Here is a 23,954-nt window from a genome sequence, read left to right as displayed (position 1 = left end):
TACTGCTGATTTCACACACCACAACACACAGACACAAGCAAATGGGTTTAAGCACGTAGAAACATAACTTGAAATGCCAGTTTTGTGATGCAAGCATCTGACTTGGTGATTGTTGTTTTTTTCTGACTGATTTTGTCTCTATTTACAGAACACTCCAATGTTCTCGTCCGGAAGGCGTTTGCTGTCGGGGTTCAGATGAAAATCGACACTTCAAACATCATCGCTGATGCCATAAACATGCTCAGACTGGAAGGATACAATGACTAGAACACCCCTTTTTTGCTTCGTGGATCCTCCCAGCTTTTCACAGACAGTAACAGGACGTGGTCTGTTCCATTTTGACGTATAGGGATGGTGAACTTGCTCAGACTAGAAGGATACAATGACTAGAACACCCCTTTTCCTTCGTGGATCCTCCCAGCTTTACATAGACTACAAGAGGACATGGTCTGTTCCATTCTGCCATGTAGGGATGGTGAACATGTTAGACTAGCAGGATACGGTGATAACTACAACACCCCTTTATCTTCATGGGTTCTTCCAACTTTACAGACAGCCACAGGACATGGTCAGTTCCATTCTCCAATGTATGGGTGTTCAAAATGATGAGACCAGAAAAAAACTTTTTCTTCAAGTACCTTCGAACTTAGAACAGAAGGCTGAAAGGAAACCTGAACCTGACAATATTCCTGCAGCTGTGTCGCCACCACACACTCAGACTTCCCCTCAAACTGTTTTCATGTTGACCTTTCTGAGAACCCCCAAATCACATTGGCACAGCCTAACCAGACTACAGAAGATACATGTACTAGCTCAAATATACATGTTGTATTATATTGTGGCAATGGCTACTGATATTATTAAATACAAGTAGAGGTAATTATCTTAATGTAAAATATGAAAAGACACAATAAAGCTATGTACCCAACTGGAATATTTTCTACCCGTTTATTCGAGAAGTTCATCTTTCAAACAATCTAATAATTGTAGGAAGACTGTAAACTTCCCTTAGTTCTTAAAAGTACATTCTGTAATTTATACATTATACAGCATAACTCTCTAGTTTCTATGCTGCCATCAACAGTAATTTACAGGACAAGTTTTCTTAGTGGATCTTGACTTGTTAACATTCTCTGATCTAATGATTTCTTTTCCAGGATTGTGTACAGGAGTGGTTCCCAAATTACCTTTTGGATATCACAGATGTCCTACAGTACTGTACTTAATTCTTTGCCATATTCACTAAGGAAGAACACACACATTTATCATAAGGGCACATAATACAATGTACTTGTAATTGCAGTTCATTGGCGAAATTGGCATTCTTGCTGAAGGATTGTGGTCAGCTGGTGTGTTACGCCTGATGGCGGTTATACCGGCTATATAGATACAGATACAGATACTATAGACAGGTGGTCCCTATAAAGAATCTGGTCATACCATGGTCAATATCTATAACGGATCACCAAACAGTGGTCATGTGGTCCTCATGCAGAAGAATAATGTTGGCTGACAGGTATAACAGAGTAGAATTGTCATGTCATGTCAATGCACATAAAATTGTTGCCTACATGTAATCAGTGCGCTACATTATCATTAAATTTTGATAAGTACAGACCATCTGTAGTTAAGAATCTCCAAAAAGGCCACAGTGCAAGATTTCAATAAGCCACTGATTTGAAAAACTAAAACAATATCTTTCCACTTTCACATGATGAGTTCAGTGTATTTTGGCCGTCGGGAAAGTTTTTGCTTACGAAATCACACCGAACTGTTTCCCAACGTCGACGAACGCGTCCACAGTGCGATCGATTTCCTCGTTGGTGTGCACGGCGGAGATTTGCACGCGGATGCGCGCCTTCCCCTTCGGAACCACGGGATAGCTGAACCCGATCACGTAAATCCCTCGCTGCAACAAAGCATCCGACATCTCGGAAGCCAGGCGGGCGTCGCCCAGCATCACGGGGCTGATGGGATGGTTGTCCCCGGCGATGGTGAACCCGGCAGCGACCATTTTCTTACGGAACCTGAAGGTCAAACAATAGAAAAAGGTCATGGAACACTGCCCACTGATACATTGGATATGGTTAGACATCCAGGTGATAAGATACGCAAAGGTAACTCACAAGCAAATGTTATGCAGTTGCTTCAGTTACTGTTATGCACTGCTCAACAATAGAGACATTAAATTTCTAGTGTTCTAGAGAATGTTGGTGTGAAATAATGACACAAATTGGGTTGTTGACTATAACAGACCTCGGGATCGAAGGGATGACTCATGCATGGACGAGCCCATCTTGGTCGGAGGGGGGGTCCTTCAATGTACAATTACTCAGGATGCCGGGTCATCCTTATACAATTACATCTTTATTGTGCAACACTGGTGTGTTACGCCTTGAGGCAGTTTACCAGTTATGCGAAACAAACATTCAAAAATGAAGCTTTATCGTACAACTGGTGACCTCGCCATCCCAAATTCATCACACTGAAAACCCAAATTACTGTAGGAATTTGGTACTTTATGAGAGCACTACTTTATTTGGACTGCTTTATGACAGGTATAAAGGAGGCCATATACATCAGGGCACTCTAGCCATCACTCAACAGAGACTGGGCGTTATAAACTTCCTGGCACGTTTGACCAATTGCTGACGTCACGTATCTGCAATGACACGTGTCAATAAAGTCACGTGTCCGTAACTCTCGCAAGTTTACATTCGGCAGTGATTGGTCATTATTGATCCTGAAGAAGGCGACAGTGGTCGTTGAAAATTCGATCCGTGAATACCATAGTGTTGGAAGAAAGTTTAGCAATGTATTATACTGTAGGAATTGTTTCAACCACAAATTTAAAACAATGCGAAAACCTCCTTTCCCTTCTACCCCAAAATTCAGGGCCAGGGAAAGTAAACAAAGTTCTGGTAGTTCGCTCATTGTCTTCTTGCCATACCTTGCTGTGTTCTCAGCCACCTTCTTTGGCAGGTTGGCTTCTCCCTCCATCAGGAGGTCGAACACCTTACTGGCACAGGCCACCACGGGTGGCGGGAGGGTGTTGGAGAACAGGTAAGGTCGCGACCTCTGTCTCAGCAAGGTCACCAGCTCCTTGGGTCCTGCGGTATAACCACCTGTGTGGGAGAAATACAGGATTAACATGCTTTTCTGAAGGGGGAGGGGGGCGGGAGGGTGCTAGAGAACAGGTAAGGTCGCAACCTCTGTCTCAGCAAGGTCACCAGCTCCTTGGGTCCTGCGGTATAACCACCTGTGTGGGAGAAATACAGGATTAACATGCTTTTCTGAAGGGGGAGGGTGCTAGAGAATAGGTAAGGTCGCGGCCTCTGTCTTGGCAAGGTCACCAGCTTCTTGGGTCCTGCGGTATAATCCACCCCGCCCCAACAAACCTATGTCCTGTCTTTGCCTTTTATTTAAAGTTGGATAATCGGAGATAGAATGACGCTGCAGTGTTCATCTTGTCGCTCTGCCATCTTTACCAGTCACCTATGATTATGAAGGCAGCCAATAGATGCTCAACATGATTAATGTGAAGCTGGTACTTGAGGGAAGAAGTAAGTAGTACAGGATTATGTAACTTTACTGACTGCTTTGGCTCAATAGGTCACACTTGCCTTGGGGGTATACTTTAAAGATTACAAAGAAGAAGAAGAAGAAGAACTTTATTGCAGGACAATTGTACATGGTAAAAAATATGGCAAGAATTCATAAACTTAACACAAAGTAGAAGTATAAAATAAAACTTAACATCCTAATTACTAAATACAATACAATAAGGGCTAGCATACGTTTTCGATATAGTGTTATAATCGAGTTGGTTTAATCATTAGTTTCGGTATTTTTTCTAATGTGAAAGCAGTCGTTTAGATATTTACCTAGGTTCGCATTGTGGGACATAACATACTTTAGTACAGACCTTTGTCTCAGTATATATCAAAGGACACAGTTGCCTAAGGGTATAGATTTAAACCTGTAGTTCAACCCATTTAGGTATGCCGAATGGATATAGTTAGCAGTATGTGCTTCATGGAGTGTCCCATAATGGGAAAAATGAAGTGACCTTTTTTGCAATTGAGAGCTGACATGTGCTAAGGCCATGTTGAGTTGATTATATGGATGACATCCTCTGGAAACCCCAAAACTGATGCAGGCGTGAAAGTAGAAAAAAGTTTGGCAAAAAAAACACGTCTTCATTGTGAAATCTAAGTGGTCGGGAAGGTCGAACAAGTGACTATTAAAACACACAGAATACAGCATACCGGTCGATAGACTCTTTGTTTTGGCACATATTTCCTCATTTTGCAGCTGTTTTGTAGGATTTACAGTATGGCCGAAAAGTTTTTTGTTTTTTTTCTAAATGGACGGAAATTGGTGTGCACACTAGCCTGGATACCAGACCTTTCGCGCCATGCAATGATAAACCCTTTTTGTCAGGGAAGACCTAGTAGTAGGGATAGAGTTGGCACCAAGGAGCGCTTGGCAGCCGAACTCTGATTTCTATCGCGCTAGCGGTCTGGCATGCCGAGCCGGCCCGCACGCTCTGTGAGCGAGCTACTCAGCCAATAGCGTGGCTGAGTCTGATTTTTACAACCGAGCGCTGATTGGTAAGCCGGGGCGCCCAGCTGCGCCGCTCGGAAGGGCGGTCTGTTTATATATGAAAACAACACGAGTAGAACAAGCATGGCGGAAGTGCCGACGGTCCTACGGCCGTGGGGAATAGAACATTCACTCAAACAAGGAGCGCCTCTAAAATCTTGTTGTTGCCCTCATTGTACTTTTCTTAATGACAGTTATACGGATATTCACGGCTCTAAGGATTCCCCGGCCGAAGGATTAGCTCCAGGAGCGCCGTGGTCTGGCACCCAGGCTATGTGCACACGGATATCATCCATATAATCAAATCAACATGGCCTTAGCCTTATGTCAGCTCTCAAAAGGTCACTTCAATTTTCCCGTTATGCAATGCTCAGGTCATGGGTCATATGAAAATCAGTGAAGGCACTTGGCGCAAATTTGGAAATTTGTTTCTTACTCTTTATGCCATGATTTTTGATATCTGTTAAAAATTTTGTGCACCCTGTGGTGTAACTTGGTCACGATTAAAAGCAAGGCAATACTGCAGTCGTCACACCGGCGGCGTACTAGGGCGTTCCAAGTCACTTTGCGGCCCGTGTGTTAACAGAAGGCTCCTGAGTCGACTCTGACTCGAAAAATTATGTGTAAACCCAGCCACAGTTTGAAAATTACATCTCCATCTTCATAAGACACAGCTGTTTCAAACACAGTACAATACAGTAAGCAAAAACCAATATGACCCAGTTCTCGTCTGCCGGCCCTGTCAATCATATGCAAATTACCTCTGAGTGACAGGCAGACCACACTATGTAAAGCCACATTTCTTATCAGATAACGATCTAACATCCTGTTTAGCGTGTATACTCTGCACTTAGGACTAACATCGTAAAGGTGATGCAATAGTCTGGACAGGTTGTTTATTCGTGAGAAGTCACTCTGCAGATGTGATAATATACAGCTTAACATTTTGAAAGTATCCTACTTTATCCTTCATTAATTGTTTTACACATTTTGCTGAACTTAGAATTATGAAACTTTAACTTAAAATACTTTAAGAAGTCTTAGTTGGTCAAAGGTGACATCCATGTAATTACACTGTATGCACTCAGTATCAAGCACAATTTTCTCGATAACATCTGCTTTTACATTATATTCTTTTCTTTACTCGTCTACATGCTGATTAAGTTCTAAATTTATACCAGTTTTGCTTTTGTGCAGGTTGTATCTCAAACCAAAGATGTTAAGTGACAAGTTCCATGACGTCAAATTTTCTATCAGAATAACACTCCATAGTATACACGACAATTAAATGTAATTGCTGGACACATTCCAATGCAGCTGTTTACACAACTGGAGACAAAACAAACTTTTTGTTGTCCCGAAGTAAACAGGGCAAGTGGACAGTGTTTGAAAATGACAACGGAGTCACAACAAAAAGACTCTGAGGTCTAAACTAAAGGACATGCAAGGAGAAACCCATAAAAGTGAAGCAGATGATGGCTTTGCTTTGTTTTGGCAAAATTATATTATATACTACATGGAGCCACTAGAAAAAGACAACTACAATTTGAACTCATCATTAGTATTATGAAGCCTGAGTTAATTTGGTCTCATGATTATCAACTGTGCTGATGTGAACTATGGTTTCTTTATTATTCTGTCTTTTTTTCTTCTTCAAGAACCAACTGAAGAACCTGTTCTGGCCCCAGGTATTGCGTCAGCTGAACACATTTCACCACCTGTCACCTATTCAAACTGTACAGGTGCGCCTGTTGCCATGGGAACACATACGTGTGCCAAGGTCGGGTTATCAGCAAACAGCTGGGGATGGGTCACCTTTGACCTTTTCTAAGCTGTATGAACGTGTTTGGTAAAATGTGACTGGAGCAACGCACACGTCTATTAACCTCCTCCCTGCTGAAGTGGCCTTTTGGCACAAAATTTGTATTGGTTACAGAGTATGGCAGGAGGTAAAAGGTTAAGGGGCTACACGTATCAGATAGCGCTGCTCATGAATTTACATGTCTACTGACTGATTGTACAAGTTAGACTTAGTCTTATGGTCGGAAATGTTTTGGGTAATGCTGTACATAGTGCTTTGCAATATTTAATGGATTCTGTAAAAGGCTTGCTCTCACAATGCTGCATGATTTACTGCTATCAGGGCTCGAAATTCATTTTTGGAAATAGGTGCACCGGTGCACCCACCCCAAAAAATTAGGTGCACAGAAAGAATTTTGGGTGCACCACATAGAATAAAGTTGAATGTCAGCAAAACATAATTACAAAGTTTAACACTCTTAAGAAGTTCAATCTGTAATTCTACAGCTAACCTTATAAGATTTAAAACAAGTGATACATCAAATAAAGTACAACAAAAGTTTATATTGCTATTTCTGATACTTACATTTCAAAAATATTCTGTATACTATGTGTACAATAGAGCCTTTATCCTATAGCTTACAAAAATATCTTGGTGCACTGGTGCACCTACAGTCAAAAATTAGGTGCACAGCTCTAATTTTGGGTGCACACAGGTGCACATGCACCCAGTATTTCGAGCCCTGTATATGTTCAAAGGTTGCCTTGATGTTGTCAATTGCAGTTTAGTCCCCTTTTCTTACATATTGCAATGTATGTAATGTCAACCTTGCATAATTATTGATTGATGCTATTTCTGATGTCAGTCTCTAGCTCCATTCTTAAAGTTACTGCTGAAGAACAGCTGTTGCTTTCAGAGCATTTATGTTTGATAAAACCATTTTCACTTTTGCACAGCTTTTGCCTGGCCTGTGTTACATAAGCTCTCACTGCCAGGCGCTGATTAGTTAAAATTAGTTAAAATCCTCCCACACCATTATTGATGTATAGGGCGGTGCCCATCTCTGTTTCATATCCCTGGGCCACACTGTGGTGCAATCACTGTAGCAGGGGGCTAAGTCCACTGGCAGTGGAGTGTGTTTAACTTCCATACTGTTTCAGAAGTATGACAGTTTTTTTCGTACCATTTTTATAAAGTCTTTGGTATGACTCAATGCGCCTCTTGTCCAGAGGGCTTGAACCCCAGTCCTTCTGGTCCGAGTAATTTGAACCAGATGTGGTGAGAGGCAGAAGACGCAGACCACTACACCACAGGGACACCCTGCAAAGGGCTGATTGGTCTCCTCTTTTTAGGGGGCCGGTCGGTTGGGCAGGTTGCTAGGGATGTGATTTACCATAGTCAGGCTATAAGTAAGCTTTTGCCTAACCGAATCCCAGGATAATACTAGAACGAAGTCACCAACTTTTCTACTGTTTTGCCCCCAAATCCCTCTCTGCAACCAAAAAAACAAACTTTTCGGGACTTGCGAAAGTGTAGCCCAACAGCATATAATATTGATTTCCCCCAGCCCCATGAACAATAGCCAAACCACCAGCTGTTGCTGCGAACAGAATAAATGTGTGCCCAGCCTGACATGAGTTACTGTACACAATGTAAAAATGGACGGGACTGTTTTAATGTGGCTAAGCTTGACTGTAGGTGATGGCCTGACCAGGTTTGACTGTACCAGTGAATTTACAGTTTAAATAAAGGCACAAACAAACAAACAAACAGTTACAGTAGTATTAATCTGTGCTGTAGGCTGGAACTTTTGAGTTAGGTAAGACTGTGGGTTAGGATTGCATCAGACCAGGATGTGGGAAAGGTGCTGAACATACAAACTGTTGACTTAGGCTCAATATTGAGGACTGTTGGCTTTCTAATGTCTATGCCCTTTGGCCCACTTTCTTACCTTGGAAATGTGACACCATGGAACTGATCAATATGATTTGTATTAATGTTTTGCCTACATGTATCTAGTGTGTTATCCCAAAGCGTGGTTATTCTTATACAAGATGGGCAATACAGAATGGGGTACAGAAATTGTTATACAATCATGTACATGTTATCTTTGCTGAATCATTATAAAAAAAACACATATTTACAGACAGACAGAGCATCACACCCATCTACTAATTTCAGCTCACTCACTCCTTACTCAAACTCACTCACTTCTCACTAATACTCTCTCACTCATCCACTCCCTCACCCACTCTCGTAACTCTCTCTTGCTCACTCATTTACTCACTCAACCACCCACTCACCCACCCACTCATTCACCCATACTCATTCACTCACTCACCCACCCTCGTCACTCACTTACTTACTTACTTACACACTGAGTCGTGACACTCACTCACTCACTCACTCACTCATCCATCCCCTCACTCATTCATCCATTCCCTCTCTCTACAAGACAGCCTAGTCCCCTCACCTGCAGCCCCTCCCAGTGCCTTGCCTAGTGTAGAGTTGATCATGGTGCACCTCCCATCCACTCCCAGGAACTCCTCTGTTCCTCTGAACACAAACAGGGACAGGTCTTTCAATCTTTTCAACCTTCATTCATTTAAATCAACAGGTCATTCGGTGAAATATAACCAGCTGCTCCCGCACCGTGTGCCTGCGAAGCTAGTGTGTTACACCGAAGGGCGGCTATACAAGCTATATAGATATAGATACAGAAACATGAAAGAAATGCATATTCATACAATGTACTCCTGAATTGCGCTGATCTTACAAATCAGATCTATACACTCAGTGCAAGAATGACAATGAAAACTGCACATTAAACAAAACAACAGTATGACAACAGTCTGTCTGTTGTACATACGGATAGTGGAGTGGAGGAAGGAGTTGTACAGTCTGTTCCCCTAATCAACACACACAGGTACACTTCAGATTCTGACGAACATTTGATAGAGGAAGAACTTCATTGCTCGGCAGTTGTAACTGGTACAATGTATGGCAACTTACGTACTTACCAAATATGAACCACAAATTTAACATCTACTAACATAATTCCACCAGGGTACATGATTCCGCCACCCTGAAAAGATGCATCCAAACAGATCTCCAACCTAACGTCTCCTGTATATCTATACTGTGCATACCTGAGGGTGCTGCACTAGAAATCTCTCAAACCCTCTATGCACATGCAACCAGGCGCATTAATGTTAATGGAGGTTAATGGAGGTTACCTTCTCTTTAGGCCAAAAACTTGAGATCTCGCAAACCCACTGCTTTTCAAAGGGTCGGATTTATGTAACCTGGCGAATCAATGTTAATGGAGGCTACCTTCTTCTTAGGAGATTGCCAACAATGAGAAACGACGCCTTACCTCTCTGTTCTTCCTAAGGAGATTTCTGACAATAAGAAACGACGCCTTACCTCTCTGTTCCTCCTAAGGAGATTTCTGACAATAAGAAACAACGCCTTACCTCTCCGTTCCTTCTAAGGAGATTTCTGACAATAAGAATCAACGCCTTACCTCTCCGTTCCTCCTAAGGAGATTTCTGATAATATTAGAAACAACGCCTTACCTCCCGGTTGCTCCTAAGAAGCCGGTGGCGTGGCACTCATCGATGAAGGTCATGGAGTTGTACTTGTCGGCAAGGTCGCAGATCTGCCGCAGCGGCGCAACGTTCCCGTCCATGCTGAAGACACCATCCGTCACGACGAGCCTCATCCGGCAGCCCTGGGTCTGCTGCAGGATCGACTCAAGGTCCTGCATGTCCTGCAGAAGGAAAAGGCAGTCAGGGGTGGCAGACTTCATCCCCTTACCCATACTGGGGCAGTCAGGGACGGCAGACTTCACCCCCTTACCCACACTAACAGCCCTGCATCTGCTGCAGGATCAACTCCAGGTCCTGCATGTCCTGCAGAAGGAACAAGGAAGTCATCAGAGATGGCAGACTTCACCCCCTTACCCACACTAACAGCCCTGCATCTGCTGCAGGATCAACTCCAGGTCCTGCATGTCCTGCAGAAGGAACAAGGAAGTCAGAGATGGCAGACTTCACCCCCTTACCCACACTAACAGCCTTGCGTCTGCTGTAAGATCGACTCCAGGTCCTTCATGTCCTGCAGAAGGAACGAGGCAGTCAGAGACGGCAGACTTCACCCCCTTACCCATACTGGGGCAGAGATGGCAGACTTCACCCCCTTGCCCATACTGGGGCAGTCAGAGATGGCAGACTTCACCCCCTTACCCATACTGGGCAGTCAGAGATGGCAGACTTCACCCCCTTATAATTACCCATACTGGGCAGTCAGAGATGGCAGACTTCACCCCCTTACCCATACTGGGCAGTCAGAGATGGCAGACTTCACCCCCTTACCCATACTGGGGCAGTCAGAGATGGCAGACTTCACCCCCTTACCCATACTGGGGCAGTCAGAGATGGCAGACTTCACCCCCTTACCCATACTGGGCAGTCAGAGATGGCAGATTTCACCCCCTTACCCATACTGGGCAGTCAGAGATGGCAGATTTCACCCCCTTACCCATACTGGGGCAGTCAGAGATGGCAGACTTCACCCCCTCACCCACACTGGGGCAAGGTTCAAGAGACAACCACCCCTTCTAGTCTAACCTTGATCGACGAACCCCTTCTAGTACACAGCCAGGATTAAAACTGTTAATTTCTGACCCAATCAGTTCTGGTCTTGATGGATAACCAGAATCAGCAATATCCATGCTTATAAATTCTCGCCTTACCTTGTGTTTGTACCTGAACCTCTGGGCCTTGCACAGTCTGATGCCATCAATGATCGACGCGTGGTTGAGCTCGTCTGAGATCACTGCATCCTCCGGTCCCAACAGGACCTCGAAGATTCCCGCGTTGGCGTCAAAACAGCTGATATACAAGATGGCGTCCTCCCTTCCATGGAATCTAATAAATAAAGGTAAAACAGCCATCCTTCATTGTGGTGAAGCATGTACCTTTTTTATTGCCAAATAGCTCAACATGACATGTAGTCCATGGGCTAGACCTCAAAATTTTACATATTTTACCACCTGGCTACTTGTAGTGTCTGGTACACTGGTCACCCCTACTCTTTTCGATATGTGTGTTGGGTTCTTTTAGATACAGATATTAAATGCCTGAGTGTCCAACATATGCTCTGACTTCATCTTTGCAGCTTGAATAAAAAGTCACTAGAAAAGAGACTGAAACGCATGTCATCAAACTGGAGATAAAATATTGGTGCCCCAACTGATTTTCTTACAAAGTTGGACCAGACCATCTACTACAAAAGGGGGTACAGGATCAGACCATTTGCTGTAGGAGGGGGTGTTAGGTGCGCTTACTTAGCTATCTTCTGCTCCAGCTCCCTGTGGATGTCCTGTGTGCCGCAGATGAAGCGAACGGAGCTAAGGCCCGCTCCGTGGGAATCTAACGACTTCTTACCAGCCTCTATAACCTGTAAAACATCAGGATTATGTCATAAATAAACTGCCTATAATTTAGCAGAAACACACAGATGAACATAGCCTGGGTGCCATCCTATTTCTACCGGGGCTCCTACACTCGCTACCCTAAGCGAGTGTAGGAGCCCCGGTAGAAATAGGATGGCACCCAGGCTAAGATGAACATAACAGAGCTCAGGCCAGCTTCATGCATGTGAGCGTCTCACGCCTTCTTACCAGCCTCAGTCTACAACCCTTAAAATTACAGAATAACATTATGAATGCTATACTGCAGTCAGCAGTTGAATTAAAAACTGTAGATGAATCAAATTCAGGCTAGATAAACATCGGGAGACCATGAACTGATGAAGTGCAAAATGTTGAGGCTGTATTTTAGAACTATGTATACCTATATCTTATTCTTCTCTTGAACAGATTTGCCTTTTCTTAAAGATGTTCATGTAGGATGTTCCTTAAAAAAACATGACTTACATTAGGATAGTCGTTTTTCAGAACTCTTGAGTGTATTAGTCTTTATCTTCGTCTAGAACTGCTTTGCCTTTCTAAAAGATACTACATGTAGTCAAGGAGGTTTAACCTCCTTCATGTAGTAAGAAGTTCCTTGATAACAGAAACATGGCTCACCTCAGGATTGGACGAGAGGCCGAGATAGTTGTTGGCGCAGAAGTTGAGGATTTTTCCCTCGGTGCCCTCTACCGTGATGCTCGCGGCCTGCGGAGAGGTGATCACGCGCTCGGTCTTCCAGGTTCCCGCCTGTCGTATTCCCTCCAACTCACCCTCCAGAATCTCCTGCAGGTCAAAGGTCAAGGTTTATAATGTAGTTAAAGACATCCAGAGCATTTTATGAGGCTTGAAACTTGAATTAAAAAAACTCCAGTTTCTAGTCATTCCTACACATAGTACGTTTCAATAACACTATACCATTACATATCGACATTAAAGGAGCAAAGATACAATGTCGTTGTGTGGAGAGAACTGATAGAAAATCCAAGCCCCAATAGACTGTTCCTGACTGTCCATCACAATTAGCGGTTATAAGAGAGTGATTACATGCATTTTTATGTTTCAATTTTGCATTTCTACGTTTTGATGGAGGTGGGCGGGGCTATGGTATCGGTCTATTTACACTAGGCGCGTGAAACTAAAAGATCGCCATGTACTATGATGTAGCTTATTTTTGTGCCGCTTTTGAACACTTTTGATAAGAAATCCGCACGCAAATGTGGTAAACAGTGGCATTAATTTTATTAAATGTCAATTTCATAAAGATTACAGCAACTAGAATATTTCCAGTTCTCAAGCCTCATAAAATGCTCTGGGTGCCTTTAATAATGGTTTATTGAATAAAACGAAAAGTATATCCAGCAATTGCAGTCAAGAGAATGACCAGTCATGACATGAGTAATTGGTCAAAAGTGTTGGGAAGAATATTTAGCAAAGTGGTTAATAATCTCACTTCTTGACCAAAAGTTCAGGGGGTCGAGCACAAGCCAAATTACTGACTAATCTACATATTTCAGCGGACAATTTCACATTCTTATCACGACTTTAGTATGTATTCTAACCAACTTTTTTTATTCTCTCCAATATCATGACGAGATTTTCTAAATGAAAAATAAAGTTAGATTCAAAATTCTGCAAATACCAGGCTTGAGTTTTATTTAGATCCCCAATATAACGATAAACATAACAAGATCGTTCTTTTGATAATGATTGTGACAAGCATATATATATATGGCCCAGCCTTACAAGAGGAGTGCAAACGTGTAATCTATTGTTACAAAGAACCTTATCAACCATGCTGTGTGCCTGTTCCACATCTTTGTTTACACTACGTACATACGCAAACAAATCATCATGGCATTTTCCACCTGCTGGGTTTGAACCCCCAGAAGTTTTGTCTAGCGTTACCTCGATAGTCAATCAATCAAATTCTCAATTCCGCGTATTTACAAGAATATAATGGACTTTGGTCATCTAATCATGCATGTATTAACAGTCGCGAAACCTGGTATACGTATGCGTAAAATATATATTTCTGTTTACGTGGCCATGGCTTTGCAAAGGGGGGTCGACTGCGAGAAGTGGTTTGATAAAATGTGCTGGCAATAGAAGATCGCATGACTCTGACGCCTTCAGACTTATTCTGTAGAATCTTGACAAGTTTCCCTACCTTCATGGAGGCCAGGGCTGACTGGAAGCGGCGAGGGGCGAGGAAGAGCGGGCTCCTAGTCCGGAGAGTTCGCACAGCCGACACATACAGGGCCGCCATGTTGGACAGTACGCTATGTAACGTGCAGCCTCGGTTTCGTCACCTCGGGTCGTTGACCCCGCCGATGGTAGCCCCGCCTCTGGACACACCCCCTTCTTATAATAACTTTATTGCAAGTTCATGCCCGAAGGCTAATTGCAGACAAACAAGTACATGGAAATACATGGGAATCAAAAATATTTATCTAGTCTACTGTGAAAGTTCTAAGTTAACTAAGGTTGACTATGGTTGTGGTTGGGTTTGACTTCAAGGCAGTGGAAAATGAAGAGACCCACGTTTTGTATAGTAAGTGGGTTTGTTGATTTTAGTAGTGATATGGATTTTTTTTAAACTTCTTATTTTGGGGCCACACAAAATAAAACGGAGCGGCGAAGACTTTGTTTCGTGGACAACGATTTCATTTTGACATATCGGATCTTTGATGAAGGTTAGATAGCCAGGCAATAACTTAGATATATGCCGAGAATAGTTACTCAAGCAATTGGATATAATTTCAACATTTTATACAGTCGCTTGAGTAACTATTTTTCGCATATCGGATCTTATTTGTTTCTCAGAATGTCGTCCACTTTGTATTATGTTTCTTCCCGACTGAATGTAATGGGTATAATAATGAACTTTATTGCTCGACAATTGTACATGGCACAATGTATGGCAAGAATGACAATGCAATCAATACAATGGGCACTAAACTAGTCTATTCTATTCTGAAAACTATAATCACAAGAATATGAAAGTAAATGGCGTAATGATATAATATGCAGTATTCAAAATGATTGTGGTACATCGGCCTTGTCTCGATCTTGGTCCACTTGGGTCAAGGCCTAGCCTGATTAAATCGCGCTCCTAGCGGCCGGCCCGACTATTACCGCCCCTAGGGGAGGGGGTCATTAGTAGTAGTAGTAGTAGTAGCCGAAGAACGTCCCTAACCCTAGATGAGCTAGGTACTCATTTACACCTGAGTGAAGTGAGGAAGGTCGTGTAAAGTGCCTTTCCCAAGGGCACAACGTCGGGGCGCAAGTTCGGACATGTCTCTGGGCACAACCCGGGATTCGATCCTGGGTACCATTGTTTGACAGCCGCACGCTCTACCACTTGCGCCACACGACGCCACATACAGCACATACAGATTTTTAAGTCAAACCCAAATAAGAATTTAGTGTTAGTATTTAGACTAGAATAGTCACATGCTATATTGTTACCAATTGTCTGTCCGTCCTTCCATGTTACATGTACTTGCAATTAGCCTACGGGCAAGAACTTGCAATAAACTCATAAACTTATACATTAACCTCCGCCAGCAAGAAAGCGTGTAAACACCAGCTAGGTCAAGGCCATAGTTGTCTCCTTGGACTAGAACTAGTAACCTTCGCCAATTAAAGGTTATGTCTTCCATAGATCGAGTGGTTTTGCAGTTTAACAGCATAACTCAAGAAGCTGTGGATTGAGTTTCATGATATTTCGTTTATCCAAGGACATTTTATGTCCTATTCACAAAATTAGTACATTTGAAATTGTATATGATGTCCTTGGTAAATTTTGAAAATCGTGAAAATAGAAAACAACATCTTTGATACCAATGTCAATGTTAATACGCAACTCATACGGACTTGGATATAGGGCGTATTCAGTCACGTGACCCTCCCCCTAGCAACGAGCACTGTCGGCCATGTTGGTGCTCACTTGATAGTGGAGCCCTATGGAACTCTCCGTATGAATAGCAGATGTTTTCTACGCCATTCACAATTTCCCTTCGAAACGTTTTGTCTCACAATTATGGTGTTTTGCCTCGTGGTCAGATGTTTGATTGGGACTGATAAAGCACACACTGATCGGGTAACAGTAAGATTGGTTTGGCGTTTCTCGTGTAGGTAAGGGAACATACGAAGGGACTAACGACTGAAACAAAAGTGGATTTCTGACATACGAACAGCGGATCTAACTAGTTGAAGTTTGAGAATCAACGTGAGTGTATGGAAACCTTTGTATCTGGTCGAAAAGCAAAATACAGGCCCGTTGTGTAACACAGTGGCGGCACCGTGTAGGCGTTGCTTGAGATACGTTCGTAAACCGGGGGGGTCTTTCAACGTCGAACTTTCCCGATCATAACGTACTCCCTGTCAACAAAATTTTTCACGACACTCAAGACACTGTACTACGTGGTTGCAGGCCTTGGAACACTTGTATGCTGTGAACTGATTTTATGCGTACTCTGTAAACAGTTTAGCAGCCATGTTTGTAGGCAGCTGGGGAAAACAATTTTCCTCGCTCGTCGATAATGGGACATTTCCAGTAGGTGAAATTGGATTTTTGTAGCGAAAAGGATGTGAGGATGGAGACTCTTTGCATATAATAAAACAGCGATCAGACGACTTCGCATTCCTTGGAAATTTAGAGACCGTCGGACACCGAGAAACTTCGCTGCAGGGTGAGCACCAACATGGCCGCCCACGGAGGGCAGGGGTGATGACGTCACGTGAATACGCCCTATACCCACAAGTGTAAACGGGCCTAAAGCCCCCCTCACAGCACACTTGTGCTTATATGCAAGTCCGCATGAGTTACGTATTAACATGTTTTCTGGTTAAGATAAAGTTTGCAGCCGAAGAAATAATTTCGGATCCGTGTTTCGATAGCACAACGGTGGGTCAAAGTAGAAAACAACTTCTTCCGCGCAAACTTTACTTAACCCCCAAAAAATCAATACGCAACTCATACACCCCGACCAATCAAACCACGTGAATCGCATTGAAACTCAGATTCGTATCAGCCATTTCCCGACAAATCCCTTTCTAACTTGCGTTAACGACTACAAACAAAACAAACTCGCCAGTGAGATGGTGGAGGGTGTAAGCTTTCCAAAGATGTTTTCAGATTGACAATTTTGGCACTTTGGAAGTGATTGAAAGTGACCGCGATTTAACGTTTAGAGAAAAGTAGTAGAAACTATTTTTTTCTAAACGTGTGAACGGGCCCTGGGGTGAACGTCCGAGCGGGCGCCTCAAAGGTGATGACGTTTCTCACGGTTCAAGCATCAAGACTTCGTGCCAAACGCTGAAAACGGCCTCGACAAGAACAAAAAAACTTGGGCCATGATCATTGAATGCTTTTCTTTGGGGACCTACCCAAATGTTGATTGAAGTTTTACTGAGTTTCACGTTTTCATCAAGAGGACTTTGTCAGGTTAATAAGATTACAAGGTAACGTCAGAAGATTGGTTTCGAAAAGAACAAAAACGCTTGTTATACTGTCACACCTGGGGTTGGTATACCTTCCACAACAAGGTTATTTTGGTCTAATAGCGTTTTTACGAACGGAAATCAATGCGCGCGTGGACGTCATTCATATAATAGAATCAACATGGCAAATATAGAAGAAGAAGAACTTTATTGCGCGACTATTGTAGCAGGTTCAAAGTATTGCAACAGCAGTAAACATAGAAAAGACGCAAGTATGGAATAAAACTATTCACTACAACAAAAAGACTATCTTAGGTTTTACATGATTCAAGTTGGGCTAATTCTGAGTATTATTATTTTTCTAATAACAAAACAATCTTTTACATATTTTCCTATTTTAACACTGTATGAGCTGTTGCATTTAAATATATAGTCAGATCTTTCTGTGGCTAAAGAGTGTCTAAAAATCTGAAGTAATATAAGTGCTAACGTTAGTGTTTATTGTTTTTCATTGGTCAAATCAACCAAATCGTCTTAACAACGGCCCACGTCTGATAAAACAAGCGTTGGAAATAATATCAATGTCTGGATAAACGTTTCTCAGACCACACTGAATATAGGCCACATATCCTTACAAATTGGTGCAAATACATGCGCATTCTCAAACATGTGCTAACCCATGTTGAAGACCAAAAATCTGTTATGTAGATAGAAATGTATGGTTTTACATTCTTCATTCATTAACTAAAGCGATTTACATTTGTGCAGCATTCATTTTGATATTTACAGTTTTTAAGGCAAGTGAAAAGAATGGATGGCTGGGTTAACTTAAGACTCGTTTTGGACGTATGGAGTCGACTCAGCGACTTGGAGTCGAGTCCCAAAACGCGTGTACATTGTGTAAACCCAGCCACTGTGTGCTTGCATAGCCTAACGTATGGATGTTTGTAAATGGACGTTTGCACTGTCCCATGTACATGTAGCGTACCCTGTATCCTCCAATTTTATCATTATGAAACTTCTGGTCTAATGGTTCTAGTGGAGAAGCCCTCCAACAGTCGCCACGATTAAGGTCGCGTCTAGTCAGAAAAAAGCGGACTATCAGTCTGAAATGAAGGAATCAACGATTCAGATATATACCAATCCGCTGAGTCACCATAAACCGCCTCGGCATGATTCGGGCCACTTGCTGATCCCCCATCTCCAGCCTGACAGTTACAATCGCGAAGATCCTTCTGTACCTGGGAGAGGGTCGCCTCCGTGGCGCGTTGCCGGGCGGCCGTCTCGTCCTGGCGGGAGTCCAACCGCTGCACCGCCGCAGTCAGCGCCGTTAAAGACGCCCGGATCTCGCTCTGGCCAGCCTTCAACACGCTCAGGTCCTGCTGAAGTCGAGCCTGAGTTTCCGCCATCCCTTCCTCTCGGACGGCCGTCCGGTTAACGCTGCTCTCCAGGTCATCCACGGTGTGGCCCAGGGCGGTCACAGTCGAGCTGCTCTCGCCCAAACTCGCCGCCAGTCCGGCGATCTGACCTGGGAGACCCTGCACTCACACAAAACATGAGGATGAATAAAACTGTTGTAAACTGTATATAGACATGAATAGCAAGCATTTTACACGAGCCGACGTTTCGACAGCTGTCAGCCATCTTCATCAGGGCAATACTGACTAGTTCACAGTGCACCGAAGCTAGGTGTTACTGCTAACAATGCAGTCCCAAACGTAAAGTATCGTTTCATTAATAGTTTTTGGTTGTTTCATTTATTGTTTCTATTAATGAAACAATACTTAACGTTTGAGACTGCAATGTTAGCAGTAACACCTGACTAGTCATTATTGCCCTGATGAAGATGGCTGACAGCTGTCGAAACGTCGGCTCTTGTAAAATGCTTGGTTGTGAATAAAAGAACCTTGCTATTCAGTCATTCGCCAACCTGATGAAATTATTCACGGATGTCTATAGACATGTCTGTGGGTGGGTGCCTTAGTTTGTGTGTAGTGGTGTGTACCTATACCCGAGTTTAGCTTTAGGTTCGGACTCGAGTCCAGAGGTTAAGGTTCAGGTTCGGACTTGAAAGTCCGGACTTGAACCAATGGAATATATGTGCTACGAATATTTTTTTCCTGCTTCATGTAAAATTGCATGTCGGCATATATTTTACATGCAATTTGAAATCCAGAATATGCGGAATTAGTCAGTAATTAATGCAGAAGTTCAGTTATAAACACAAAACAGCAATGTTTTCATCTTTCTCCAGTGCAAATTTCACGATCTAAGGAAGCTTTAAGATGGTTTAAATCAAAAAGAAGTGTAAAAGCGAGAGATTTTTTTCAAGTCCGGACTTGATTTCAGATGTTTAGATTTTTTTGGATTTGAACCTAAAGGTTAGGAACAGGTCCAGAACAGGTCCGGGGTTTAGGTACGCACCACTATTTGTGTGCGTGTGTGTGTGTGTGCGTGATATCTATCTTTTGTGTAAGCCACACTCACATACACAATACAAATTTTGGTTTTAAGATTTGGCAGACCCTTAGGACGGTTATACCGGTCATAAATGTGCCTCTCCTAAAGGTTGCACGTATTGGAAAGAAATGTAATGTGTCGTCGTCTCGTCCTGTTTTAGTTCGCTTTAAGAAATATAATGATAAATTAAACATTTTGTACCAATCAAAACTACTAGCTAACCAAAATATATCGTTGAATCATCCCAAATCATCGTATGAAGTGTCCGATCTAGAGTATGTTCTCCTCAATTACTGTAAAACGCTACTTCAAGTTCCCAGAAGTTCCGTTAATGCCGCCGTAAGGGGTGAACTCGGCACATTTCCACTGTATATAGAAGCCCAGACACAACTTATCAAATATTGGATTAGAATACAAAACCTTCCTAATGACAGAATAGTTAAAAAAGCTTATCATATTGCTGTAGAACAGGAGCAGGACTGGGCCGTTCATGTGCGAGATATATTATGCCGACACGGCTTCCAAAATGTTTGGCTAAACCCAACAGTTGACGCCAAGCATTTTGGTAACGTGTTCAAAGAACGCCTGAAAGACACGTTTGTTTCTGGCTGGAGGCAAGAGATTAGAAGTTACAGCAAGCTACAAACCTATTCTAAATTCAAAACTGACTTTATATTTGAGAAGTATCTTTCCTCAATCCAAAATAGATCATTTGTTGCGAACATAACCAAACTGCGAATTAGCGCACACTGTTTAGAAATAGAGAAAGGTCGTCATCATAATGTACCAGCCACTCAGAGACGATGTCCTACCTGCAAACATATTATTGAAGATGAATTCCACTTTCTGTTAAAATGTCCCACGTATAATGAAGAAAGACAGACACTTATGAATGTTATCACCCGCAATTCAAATATAACTTTACTATCTAAGACAAGCTCAGAAACGTTCAATTTATTTATGTCATGCCCTGACGCAATTTCCTTGTACATAGGCCAATACATATCTGCCTGTTTTCTCAAGAGAAATCGATTAATCTCTGACGCAAGCAATTGATGTTTCCCTTGTATCATGTAGTATACTTCATATATGTATTCTGTATTACTCTTATTGGATACCGTAGTGTGTAGACTTAACTTTTGTAGAATTCATTAGCATTGTTAATAAGCAAAGACTTATAAGTCCTGATATTTTGTACTACCTACGAACTTGCCATACATTGTACCCGTTACAGTTGTTGTGCAATAAACTTTGATTACAGATAACGTTAAAGAATTAAGCTGGTGTGTTATGCCGAAAAGTGGTTATACAGGCTATACGGATGCAGACACAGATGCATATACAGAAGCTGGTGTGTTACACTGAAGGTTGGTTATGCCCGCTATGCAATACAGATATACAAAAGCTGGTGTGTTACACTGAAGGGCGGTCATACCGACTGAATAGTTTAAAGACAACTTCTGATACTGACCTTCATTCTCGTCAGCAGCGCATTGATGCCTTCGAAGGCACTCCGGAAACTCTTGATCTCCGTTTGCATCTTCATCACCCATTCTGTAATGTGGAACGCAGTTTGTTTTCTTCCAGATTAAAAAAAAAAATCCTATATATCTATCTATTCTCGGAATCTTCTTGTCAGATGCATGTGGACCATCCCCGAAGTCAATAACGGACCAATAATGAGCCCTTGGAAATGTCACTGAACACATAGTATTTTGCTAACACGATCCAGGTGAAACTGAGTACCTAACTTCGACAAAGGAGGTCTATATATAACCTCCATGCATCGACTAGCAACATCTGCTTGAATGGGACATTAGGGCCCTGTCACACTTGTGCGTATATGCAAGTGCGCATGAGTTGCACATTAACAAGTTTTCGTTTTAGGTTAAGTTTGCAGCCGAAGTAGTCAATTCCTTGGTTCGATAACTAGGCTGCACAACGGTGGGTCAAAGTAGAAAATAACTTCTTCCGCGCAAACTTTACTTAAACCAAAAAAATGTTCATGCGCAACTCATACGCACTTGGATATACGCACAAGTATGACGATGCCTTTAAGGAGGAAGGCCCGCCTCATCTTTCTCTATAAACTAGTCAGTAACTACACTAATATAAACACAGACAATCTTCTGAAACCAGCCCAGGGGCGCACCCGGGGGAGCCACACTCTAAAATTCCAAACAATCAACACTAGAACAGACTCGTTTAAATACTCATTTTCCCCTCGCACCATTCCACAGTAGAACGCCCTGCCTGGCGCGGTTGTTACGGCTCCCACCGTTGAGTCATTCCGCGCCAGGCTGGAGGCCTGCCCGCCTTAGCCTGGGACCCCCCCGTACTTTGCCCCTCGCGGGGTTATCTGGGGGTCAAATAACTTGAAGTAAATTTGAAGTCCCCGACCGTGTTTTAGGACAGCACGTTAAAGAACCCCCCCAGAAGTGTTGAAACAGTAGGGGTCTATCACGGTCTTAGTGAAGCAAGCCTTACAGTCTTTCTCAGCTCAGTTCATGCTACACAAGACTGGTGTGGAGTTAGAGGGCGATTTACTGATATGATTTTATATATCGTAACGTTGCATATACATACATGTATATGCAAAACAGCTTGACAAACAAAGTTCATTCCAATGTGAGTGGAGTCAACCTTAAAGTGTGTTTTTTTGGAGCATAAACATAACGTACAAAGGGGGGTTTTACGTCTTAATGATTGTACGTGAAACAACTTGACAAACTGAATCCAGTAGTAAAACCTCCTTCCTTACCGGACACTTGAGACACCGATGTCTTGAGAGACCTGATGTCCGACCGAAGGTAGGAAGTCTCCTTTCCCGATTTGCTGATGATGGGGGCTGCCCCGGTGGACACCAGCAGCACCAGGAACACAGCGAGCCGTGACAGCCGCGACATGGCGGCTACTCTCTACTCAGTGGCAGTAGCGTCCCGTGTCGCAGTGGTTACCAATACCGACTACGACTTACATGCCCGGGGTTCGATCCCCACAAACCCGACCGCAAGGGGTTGTCGTCTTTCTGACCCGATAATCAGCAGAGTTCGGTGTTGAAGGACAGCCTACCTCCGCCTTGAGAAACTCTCTGCTCTTAATTAGTTGGATCCGGGAGACCCCCGGATCGAATCCCGGGAAGGGTCTCCTTGTCGGGGCTGCACCGTCTTTCGGAAGAGACGAAAAATGGGGGTCCGTGTTCGAGGAGGTGCCTCGAGTGCGTTACAACAGCCTCATTACTAACATGGGTACCTATTGGCTGAAATATTACAACCTGGTGAATAATAATTATCTAACAGAACAGAGTGACCTTCGCCCACCCCGGTGCACTTGTGCGCTTTGGGGGTAATTTTCAGTTCTTTTATTAAAGGCTGGGCTCTTTGTAAGCGTTTCGTTAGTTTGGCAACCTTAGTTAAAACTAATTAGAATAAGCCGAAATTAACTTTGGGCGTGGAAACCCCACTACTTAAGAGCAGGCCAAGGTGTGGTTTGTCCTGGGTGATATCGTGGGTGGGTTCCGTAAAAAAAAAATTCATGATCATCTGGCTCTGACAACTTTAGCACAATTTCGCTGCATTCTCTCCCTAAAATGTAGTAAACCAAAGTACAGGCTTCCCCTTAGAGTCGGCTTTTATGTTGTTGTTGTTGTTGTTGTCATCTCACTGGCGTTACCAGGTGGGTTCTCATAGCAACAGCTCCAAGCAGATCGATGTTGCTGTTATCAATTCTAGTTGAGCAAACCAGACAACCTGTACAAATTAGATCGGCGTGACCTTGCATCGTGGTACACGTTTCCTTTAAAACTTGTCTAAAGATATTGAATCGCAAGAAAGGAATCAGCCCTACAAAAGGAAGATCATTACGTAACCCAAATTGAATCACAAGAAACTAATCAGTTCTACCTTCGAAATAACGAAGCTTAGCGTCGATTGCGTGTTCTCCAATCAGCGCCATGTCCAGGCATGCGTGCTGCTTTTGAACTTGACGATTTTGACTCCCGCGACGGACCTTGCCCGGCCGTCTTTCAATGTCTGACTGATTTGCGCGAGGAAATCGAGTTTTAGCTTGAAAGTTCAGCTGCGTTGGTAAAAGTATTTCTGAAACACGTTTTAACTGTACTAGCCAACACAAAAATTGAAGTTACCCAAATTTTCGACTGTACAACAC

The 23,954-nt window shown here is 43.0% G+C and overlaps 3 protein-coding genes across 3 annotated transcripts in view; 1 reads left to right on the top strand and 2 right to left on the bottom strand.

The window, feature by feature from the left end:
• Positions 1-934, top strand: part of LOC136440462 (integrator complex subunit 1-like) — a 52,642-nt gene extending 51,708 nt beyond the window's left edge. Inside the window, exon 56 of the mRNA XM_066436511.1 lies at positions 149-934. Within this exon, the coding sequence (XP_066292608.1) occupies positions 149-267 (119 nt within the window). The 3' untranslated portion in view covers positions 268-934. The remainder of the gene's footprint in view (positions 1-148) is intronic.
• On the bottom strand, positions 935-14,182 carry LOC136440875 (2-amino-3-ketobutyrate coenzyme A ligase, mitochondrial-like). Its single transcript, XM_066437029.1, has 9 exons — positions 14,050-14,182; positions 12,501-12,665; positions 11,757-11,869; positions 11,163-11,337; positions 9,985-10,178; positions 8,880-8,962; positions 2,951-3,125; positions 1,404-2,027; positions 935-1,346 (listed from the first exon to the last, which is right to left on the bottom strand). The coding sequence occupies exons 1-8, from the start codon at positions 14,146-14,148 to the stop codon at positions 1,754-1,756; spliced, it is 1,278 nt and encodes a 425-aa protein (XP_066293126.1). The 5' UTR covers positions 14,149-14,182; the 3' UTR covers positions 935-1,346; positions 1,404-1,753.
• Positions 14,183-17,831: 3,649 nt separating this feature from the next.
• Positions 17,832-23,201, bottom strand: LOC136440778 (uncharacterized). Its single transcript, XM_066436888.1, has 3 exons — positions 22,549-23,201; positions 21,259-21,341; positions 17,832-18,865 (listed from the first exon to the last, which is right to left on the bottom strand). Exons 1-3 carry the CDS (start codon positions 22,691-22,693, stop codon positions 18,407-18,409), a joined length of 687 nt encoding a protein of 228 aa, XP_066292985.1. The 5' UTR covers positions 22,694-23,201; the 3' UTR covers positions 17,832-18,406.
• Between the last annotated feature and the right edge of the window lie 753 nt (positions 23,202-23,954).

The sequence above is a fragment of the Branchiostoma lanceolatum genome, chromosome 8 (assembly GCF_035083965.1).
Source record: "Branchiostoma lanceolatum isolate klBraLanc5 chromosome 8, klBraLanc5.hap2, whole genome shotgun sequence".
Classification (NCBI taxonomy): domain Eukaryota; kingdom Metazoa; phylum Chordata; class Leptocardii; order Amphioxiformes; family Branchiostomatidae; genus Branchiostoma; species Branchiostoma lanceolatum.
Note: the sequence above shows the minus strand (reverse complement) of the source record. Positions and strands in the feature narration are given on the sequence as shown.

Excerpts from the sequence above, each read along its gene's own strand:
- LOC136440778 (XM_066436888.1), bottom strand. The coding sequence starts at position 22,693 with ATGTCGCGGCTGTCACGGCTCGCTGTGTTCCTGGTGCTGCTGGTGTCC. Across the intron at positions 21,342-22,548 it reads ATCGGTGTCTCAAGTGTCCG|AATGGGTGATGAAGATGCAA; the intron begins GTAAGGAAGGAG and ends TCCACATTACAG. Across the intron at positions 18,866-21,258 it reads CGCTGCTGACGAGAATGAAG|GGTCTCCCAGGTCAGATCGC; the intron begins GTCAGTATCAGA and ends GTGTGAGTGCAG.
- LOC136440875 (XM_066437029.1), bottom strand. The coding sequence starts at position 14,148 with ATGGCGGCCCTGTATGTGTCGGCTGTGCGAACTCTCCGGACTAGGAGC. Across the intron at positions 11,338-11,756 it reads CTGGAGCAGAAGATAGCTAA|ATTCCATGGAAGGGAGGACG; the intron begins GTAAGCGCACCT and ends TTTATTTATTAG. Across the intron at positions 2,028-2,950 it reads GTGGCTGAGAACACAGCAAG|GTTCCGTAAGAAAATGGTCG; the intron begins GTATGGCAAGAA and ends TTTGACCTTCAG.